The sequence below is a fragment of the Lichenostomus cassidix genome, unplaced genomic scaffold, assembly GCF_008360975.1.
Source record: "Lichenostomus cassidix isolate B80296 unplaced genomic scaffold, HeHo_3.0 HiC_scaffold_607, whole genome shotgun sequence".
In the NCBI taxonomy this organism is placed as follows: Eukaryota; Metazoa; Chordata; class Aves; order Passeriformes; family Meliphagidae; genus Lichenostomus; species Lichenostomus cassidix.
The window spans coordinates 62,613-71,218 of record NW_028147975.1 but is presented as its reverse complement, the minus strand read 5'-3'; the positions used below and the strand labels follow the sequence as shown (position 1 = coordinate 71,218).

The 8,606-nt window shown below is 42.6% G+C and overlaps 1 protein-coding gene across 1 annotated transcript in view; it reads left to right on the top strand.

The window, feature by feature from the left end:
• Positions 1–256: 256 nt before the first annotated feature.
• The window catches only part of MXI1 (MAX interactor 1, dimerization protein), a gene marked incomplete at its 5' end in the record, with an annotated part of 28,953 nt that continues 20,603 nt past the window's right edge, over positions 257–8,606 (top strand). Inside the window, one exon of the mRNA XM_085048224.1 lies at positions 257–378. Within this exon, the coding sequence (XP_084904350.1) occupies positions 257–378 (122 nt within the window). The remainder of the gene's footprint in view (positions 379–8,606) is intronic.

Below are 8,606 nucleotides of genomic sequence, written 5' to 3'. Positions count from 1 at the left end.
GAAACATAACTTCAGTCCTGTACTGAGTTGGTGGCAGAGTCAGAAGGAGTCTGGAAGTGACAGATTCTGGTCCTCTCTTCTAATTGTTGCCTCTCTTTGGGATTTTCTGTGTGTTTAAGTCTCTAGGGAACATTTTCTTTAGCAATAAGGGTACCAGCTTTTGCACTGGAGGGGAGGAACTTCTTGTCAGCAAGGAGGATGAGGTTATAGATTTTAATGTATGTAGTTGGTTGCCTTTCCTCTGTGATGTGCTGCTGGGGATGTGTACAGCTTGCAGCAGTTGAACTTCAGTGCTCAGAGGTCAAAGGTGGCTAATCCAAATTTTTTTATTTTTTTTTTATCTTCCAGGTCTACGCACAATGAACTAGAAAAGAACCGGTAAGTAGCTAATGAGCTGAATTCTAAGAAATGAAAGCCTGGTGAGTGTAATGTGCTTTGACCTTACCCATGCAGGTGCTGTTTGATCAGCTTAGACAGCTGTGAGTGACCACACTGCCTCACGTAGTTTTAAAAGTTGAGAGGAAGAATGAAAAAGATCTGAAAAAGAAGCTTTGTTTTTGGTTGGGGTTTTTTTCCTCTCCCTCTGAAAAGGGAAGAAGTGACCCAGTTTTGTGACTAATCTGTATGCAGAGTAAATACTGTTCTTCTCCTGACACAGTGAAATCTGATTGGGGCACTTTCCATACATGAGGTTGCTACGGGATCAGGTTTCTTGGGCACTGGGTACTGTGTGTTACCATGAACCAAAGGACAGAGCTCTGTGCTCTGCACCCTCTCCCCCCACCCCTGCATTGGGCTTATAATCTCTGTAGCACAGAAGAAAATACCATTGTCCAGAGGCTCGGAGGTCTGGCTACCAGTGCTCCTGCAGAGACTCTTCTAACCTGTTCTAGGATTGCTCCTGTTTATCCTTGAATCTGACGTTTTAGCAAGCCCTGCAGTTTTGTTACTTGGCTGGCTCTACTATATGACTCAACCCTTTTGTAACAAGAGTTAAAGTAAGATAAATACCATTGAGACAAGGGGAGCTAGTTCACACACAGATCAGATTATCGCCTTCCATTCAGGATGCTATAGTTAAGGTTGTGTCAGGGTTTCCATTATAAACTTATCTTGGCTCTTCTGTGGGATTTTAGGGGGGCTGAGGGTGGGTGTCTGTGTTTTTTGTGGCTGCTGTAACAAAGGCGGTGCTCTGGCCAGCTGCTCCTATGAAGAAACCCCCAGGGTGGGAAGGAAAGCCGGGTCTAAATAGGCTGATTGCCTCCTCCCTTAGCAGCCATCATTTAACAAGGGATGGGAGGACTGTGAGGATGGCCAAAGACACACGGAGGCTTTGAGCCAAGTGTGTATTTTCATTCAGACAAGATCTTCCCATGTGGCTTCAAGGGAATTGGAGCTGAGTACCTCAAGAATTGTGTTGCCCTCAGTTTTCCCCACATCTGCCTCCCCCTGGCAGGAGCAATGCTGGGAAGCAGCTTGGCTTTTGTATGGTGTGGGTGTTTTCTTCCAGCCTGTGCTTCTGCCTCCTGGTATTTTTGAGTTTCTATAGAGTTCCCATGGTCTTGTCGCTCTGGATTGATGCAGGGAGGGTTTTTTATTTGGGTTATGTTGCTCCCTGAGCTTCAGCCTCTTCAGTCTCAGGCTGAGCTGTGTTGAGAAGTGTTGGCTCCTGGGTTTTCCAGTTCTCTCTCCAGTTCTATTTACCAGTGAGGTAAAGAAAATGTAGTCCTTGGGTCTGACCCAGAACTGAAGGTGCTTTTTTCTGCATGACAACAGTAAACCGTCACTAATCTTCAGTGTGCTTATTTGCATATCTAATTGTTACTGCAAATGCTGCTTGCACTCAGTACAGCTTTAGAGCATAGCTGTCTCCATCTTTCCCTATACCAGCCCCGTCCTATCACATTGACAAAGTTTGCATGGAAATTTGATCAGTTTTTTCAAGCGTGAGGGCAGGCAGCAAAACTTCAGACTCAGTGTGGGTGAGATCTTAGCAGCCACTGTTACATACTTATTGTCCAGCTAAGGACTGGCATGGACTGATGGCATTAGAATGTGCTGGAGAAGCTGTCTGAGTTGAGGAAGTTTCTGCCTTGATTTTCTGTCTTTAACTGAGGACAGTAATACTGTCTGAGGTGAGGACACCACAAGGATTGACTATTGACCAGCATGTCAACAAACGTTACTCATGAAAGGAGTGTTATTACCTGAGCTTCCCCTTATGCCACCTTTTCCTGAATGTTGACAAGGATTGCTACAGAATTTGTTTTCCCATTCTCACTTGGTGCATTATCACTCTCTTCCTCTCCTTTTGTCTCAGTTATTCTCCTTAGTCCCCACCTGCTCCAGGCTGAAGATTCCTAACCCTCAGCCTTCTCAGCAAAGTCTTTTCTCCAGGGCTTCCCATCCCAGGGTGCTGTATTCCAGGTCTGTGTCTCAGACATGGTTTTACAAGCCTTTGGTTTTCATCCTTCTGGGAAGGGCACACATTTGATCACACTGGGTGCTCTGTACAGGCAAACTCCTATATCTGGAAGCTTTGGTCAGGAGTTTGTTGTTCCTGGTTTGGTCTGTCCCTCGATGCAGATGCTATGGCTTGATCAGCTGCTCACATCTGCAAAACCCAGCTAGATGCTGTTAGTGCCTTTGCTGTGTTTGCAGTGTTCATTTCCAGTGATTTCAGCAGTGAGTTTCATACTGGAAGCATTTATTTTCAAACTCCACAGCAGTGTTCTCTGAGTGAGGGGGATTGCTTCCTGTGTTCCTCAGCACCGTGTTTTATTTGCTGTGTTAAGTTTGTCAGTGTCTCCAGACTTGACTGTTGCAAATATAAAAGCCCTGATACTAATGGCTTTGTGGCTGACAGGTGCTCATTTTCCCTATTATGTGAGATTATTCCTTTTGAATCTCACTGTTATCTCCATTATTGACATACACTATAATTTTCAAAATTGTCCACTATTAGGTCTCTGACTCTGGTTTTTTCCCTTCTTGTCTGTGAACAGCAGTCTTCTTATGTTCAGTTAAATTTTGGTTTAACCCATTCAACAATTACAGAGAGTTTCTTTCAAGCAGTAACAAGAGAATATTAGTAAAACAGTGCTCTTGTCCTTTTTGAAAATGTGATTTAACTTGGACTCAATATTGCAGAACTGATGATGTTTTAATGTGTACCCTTTCAATGTAAAAATATAATTAAAATTCATTTTAAAATATTAAAGCAATGTTTTATGTTCTACTGCTTGAAAATATTTCGCTCCACAACACTCCACTGGTTCTGCTAAGGAGCTGCTTGATTTGGTACCAAACATTAGCTGTAATATTTAAATTACTCCTCTTTTGGCTTTGATTTGGGTTTTTTTATTTGAAAAGATTGCAGTGACATTTGTATAAGGGACTTTGTTATAAAAGATTAAAGTTAATTTATAGTTATTATCTGCCATTAATCCTCACACAGAAAAATTGTTTGTGCTTTTTATTTAATGGGTATGTGTTTCAGTTTGTCTTTGCTCAGGATGAGTCATAGCTTGCATTTAAACAAGAAACCAGCATTCTTCTCATCTGCTGCAATACATAACTAAAATGATAGTTTTTAGTCCTTTAGCACACCTTCCAAAAAACCTGATGTGTAAGCAACACTTCATCATTTTCTGAAAGAAAACAAGATAAAGCATGTGACTGAAAGATGAAGTTTGCTGGTGTTATATTTTCTCAAAAAGGATAACAAATGAAATTCAGGCTGAAGTTAAATGTTGCATGTTACACAGATAGTGGTGTTAGCTGTTGTCTGTGAACATTTTAGACGAATGACAGTATTAGGAGGATGTGGTCAGTGTGGTATTAAGGGAAGACACACAGCTCTGAGGTGACTTCCTGCTGCTCTGTGAAGTGGCAGTTCTGGTAGACCAACACGGTCGTGGTGTCTGTGAGAAAAGTTATGTCTCCTGATGGAACAAGAAAGGGGTTTGTAATGCTATTGATCAGAGTTAAAAAAATAAAAAATAAAAACAAAACCAAACAAACAAGAAAAAAACCCCACCAGCATTTTTCTGTAGATCATAAGTTGTTCTATTAGGTTTTCATGATGATTTCTTTGTAATACAGCAGAAGGAAAAGAAATAACTCAGAAAGCTGAGTAATTGGGTAAAGAATGAGTTATTAGGGCATATTTTCCTTATGGTAAGAATAATTCAGTTCAAACAAAAGATAGATCCAAGGAGTGAAAGAGACCTTGGGATCACTGAAATTAGAAATTTTTTAAGATCTTGCAGAATTTGTGGCTCTGCAAAAGTACATTATTTAGAAAGGAAAAGGAAGAAGTCTAAAGCAGACAAACTTCTAAACAGAGTTGCTAAAAGTATGTTTAGTGTAAAAGCACAGAGTGGAGTGATGTAACATCCTTTCTCTCTGATATCTTTTGAGATGATCAGAAGCAAAGAAGACAAACACTTAGCAAGGATCGAGTACTGTGGTTTTTAGCCTGACCCTTACCAGAATCCCCCATCTTCAGTGGTTCCTCACCCCTTCTTTCTTTGACGTGAGAGACTGTTTATTGCAGAGTGATTCTCCAAGGCAGTTTCTCACCCAGAGCTGACTGTTGTGCTTGGGTGCATATCTGAGGTAGCAGATAAGATAAAGGAAAAACTGCTGAATGTTGAAGAGAACCATGACCTGGGTCAGCTTGCACTGAAACGTGGGGTCTTCTGAGGCTCTGCAGCATTTGCACAGTTCAGTTCTGTTTCTTTAGAACAAGGGCTTTGAGTGTGTCTTAGGAAAAGCATTTAATGTAGGGCTTTTAAAAAGTGCAGACAACCTGTCTAGGCTGGGAAAGATAGAGGGAAGGAAAATGAAAGTATAGTGAATCCTTGCTATTCTGAATAGACAGGGGTGATTGTGCTTTTGTAGTGCTATATATACTTGCCAAGGCAATCTGATCAGTGTTTGTCTTGATCCAACTAATCAATGTGGTGTTGAGTTCAGTGCTATTTATCAGGAGCACTGGAACAAGAAACTAATCCAGTAAATTTCATTTGTTCTCTGGAGTGGGCTTTGTTTTCATGCTAACTTCATGTAGCAAACGTTGACAGTACATATTGTTTTCCTCATTAATAAAACTTGGAACCTGTGATGTTCCCTGCAGCAGTCAAACTGTATCCAACACAGCTGAGCATGCATCTTTCTTTGACACATCCAAAGGTCAGAGCATGCACTGATCCAACGTGCTCCTTGTGGGAACTGTAGCTAAACCCTCCTGTCTCCGAGGCCAGTGTGGAACAAGAGCTGGAGGTAGTTAGCTGTCTTCAACTCTTTTGTTTGGATGACAGATGCCTCTGTTTTCAGCTGGGACTAACAATTTTCAGCAGAGCTGCAGCATGTTCCTCTGGTTTAGGAGATCTGAATAACTTATTACACTGCTGTTCCTGTTTTGCTTAACCTGGAGAGGGTAAAGCTGCTGGTTTTTGGAGTCAGGCTGTCAGAAAGCTGTTCTTTCTGGATACATTCAGGCTCAGCCAGTGTTATTTAGTGTCAGTCTACCTTTTGTTATTTCTTTGCATTGCTCTGGAAACTCACCAGTCGCTGGTGTAACTGGCCTCTATCTCTTTGGCTGACCACCACACTTGCTCATGCAAAGTGCCTCCTTGGGCAGAAGCAGCATTTTGATTCACTTGCAACTGCAAAGGCTTTGTTTCACATTGGCTGGGCTGCTGAACATGCTGAACTCTGAGTACAGCTGCTGCAAAGGGACAGTTAGTCTCCATGCCAAGATTTGAAGGAAACAAAATGATCCACGTTTTACTTCAAGTCCTTTAGTACTGCTCATATAGGAATTTCTAGTTTCAATATGATTTATTTTTTTATTCAAAGCAATGCAGTGAAGAATGTATGCATGCCTGTCTTCCTTTCTGCTCCCAGATCTCTGCATCCCCCTTAGGAATCACATAGCTGTTGAAGAAAGAAGGGGGAAAAGAACAATACTACTATTTTGGATAAACTGTCACTAAGAAAAATGTTTCTGTTTCAACAGTGTTGCACAATAAAATCACTGTTATAAGCCATTTTTCGGAAACAGATATTTATCACAAAGCCCTTCTCAACTAAGACGTGTTTAGGGGCACTTTCAGATGTGTTTTTCTCATATGGTGTAGAAAGAACTGTCAGCACAATCTGCTTGGCCTTATCATAATGGTCTGATGCTGAGAATCCTTTCATCGTGTTGCCTCCCAGAAGGGAGACTTGAGAGGAAACCCCCATCTTTGAAAGAAACCTTCTTTGCAGTCAGCTCTCTGCACCAAATCGAAGGTCACCAGTCTGATTTGGGGTGTATCATTGCCAGCTTTGGTTCCTGAATCTCTTCCCAAACTTGCTATTCTCAGATTTCTACTTGGGTGCATTGCTACAGTTTTCTTTCAGGCTGAACCCTCTCCAGTTCTGTATACTTATGGCTGTCCTCAAAAAATTATAAAGGCTGGTCAAATGCCCCCTGTAATCAGGGAGCTTGGACCTCTGGCCCCAGGTAGGAAGTCAGGCATTCAGCTTTCCTGGCTCCATTTTCAGTCATGTCGTGGCTCTATACTTTCTATCTCTCTCCTAAATGGATCTCTGGAGATTTTGCAGGCTTTTTTTTTTTTTTTTTCTCCTTCTCTCCAGGGTGCTCTTTGAGGTGCTGAGAGCCAGAAGTCCTTTTCTTGTTCAAGTGACTAGCATTGCTCGTGGGTCTGAAAGCATTGCTTGCTAAAAGCCAGTTGGGGAATTTCTGCTGTAGAGAAGATGAGGTGATAGGAGTATAATTTTGAGACAGATCACCTGTTAACGGCAAGTTTCAGGACCTTGTACTCTTGGGGCAGAAGTTGCAGATGTATGTGTTGATCTACATCTGGTACATGTAACAATCTAGCCCATGCAGACATGTGGTAACCAAAGGAAGTGGGATAAGAAATGAAGGAAGGCAGCTCTCATTCTCTTTTCTGTATGTGGCCCATTTTTACCAAAGTATCACAACTTTGAGAACCTCTAACCTTATAATCTAAGGGAGGATGGGAGGAGTGAGACACCCCCAGGTGTCTCCTGGTGTGACCTCTGCCAGGTGAGAAGCAGAAGCATACATAGATCCAGTGCCTGGATCAAGAAAAGGAGCAGGAACAAGTTCGCTTTGACCCAGTCCTTTGCGTCATTGATCCACATCCCCAGCCAGTTGCTTGTCTTTTCTGTCCTTCACACAAGTTTCCCCTATCCCACCTTCCTTCAAAACTTCATACTCACTCCTTTTGTCCCTCTCAGTGGGCTTCTGTGCTGTCAGTGTTGGCTGGGGCCAGGAGGTGCTGCATGACACCTTCTCCCCTCAGGAAAGAGAAGAGGGACACAAAGTGGAGGCACCTTGGCTGCTGTGGGAGGCAACACTATTGTCTAACCGCTGGTTTTGGGTGCTGTGATGGTAAATGCAAGTGTGTGATGGGTGTTCACAGCCTTGTCTAGGAAAGGAGAGAAGGGCTTCATCTCACAATTGCTGTGGTTCTTGCCTGGCTGCAAGTGGTGCTGGTCACCCTGAGCAGTTTTCATAGCTGTGAGTGGACAGACCTCACAGGTTTCCTCCCAAACAATGCCTGAGAAAACCATAAAACTGTTAAATAGGCAATGTGCAACCAAGGGTCAGGAATTCTCCTCCCGTGAAACCAATGGATAACATGGACAGGGCTAAGTCAGGGCCATGGCAGAACCTAGCAGTAGTTGGTGTCATCTACCTTCATTTATTCTGTGTGCCATGGGAGTTTGAATTTGTGTAGAAATACAGTTTATCTGTGTCTAGTGCTCTTTGTAGTTCCTCCTTACATGCCTGTGCAAAATCAGAGTATCCTGTTTTTCAGAGGTGAAACAGACTTGAGTCTGTTAGATGCAGGCTGAATCTCATATGAAGGTTTTGGATTTGCCTGAGTCTAGAGGAATGCAGAGGAATCCCTTCATGAGTCAGGTTTTCAGCCTAATGTTCCATTTAGAAAGCCTGGGGGCTGTCTTTTGAAGCTCTACTTTATGGGTACACTGCGGCCTGAGCATCACTTCCCATTAGCCATGTAATAAGATTTTCTGTCCCTCTTGCCTGTTAATTATTTACCTCTGAGAGTACATTCATAAAGCAACATAACTTATTTAGGGAAAAATGAAAAGCTTTTGCGAAGGATGGATGCTTTTTTCTCTTAATTTTTTGCCCAAGAATTCAGAACATTATAAGGCTCAGGATGAAGAACAGATTGCTATGAATGGGAGATTTTGCAAATGATCATGTTCAGCTCACAAAAGGTGAGGCAGGAAAGGGAGTGTAGCAGTTACAGAGTGATCTTGTAGATGTCTTTACAAGGGTTTCTGCACGGGGGGCTGGGGGAAAGAAGGAAGCATAACAGAAATTGGTACAGGAAAGCTTATTCATGAAGCCAGCAGTGGAAACAGGACGTGAGTTTGAAATGCGGCGTTGCTTTCATAGGAGCAGACTCTGTGCATGGTATCAGCAGGTTCACACATGGTCCAGGCTGATAGCAGTTCCTATGGTAAGGGTGTGGTTTTTATCGTGGTAGGTAGTAAACAGCTGCACAAAATTTAGTCATGCTTACAAAGTC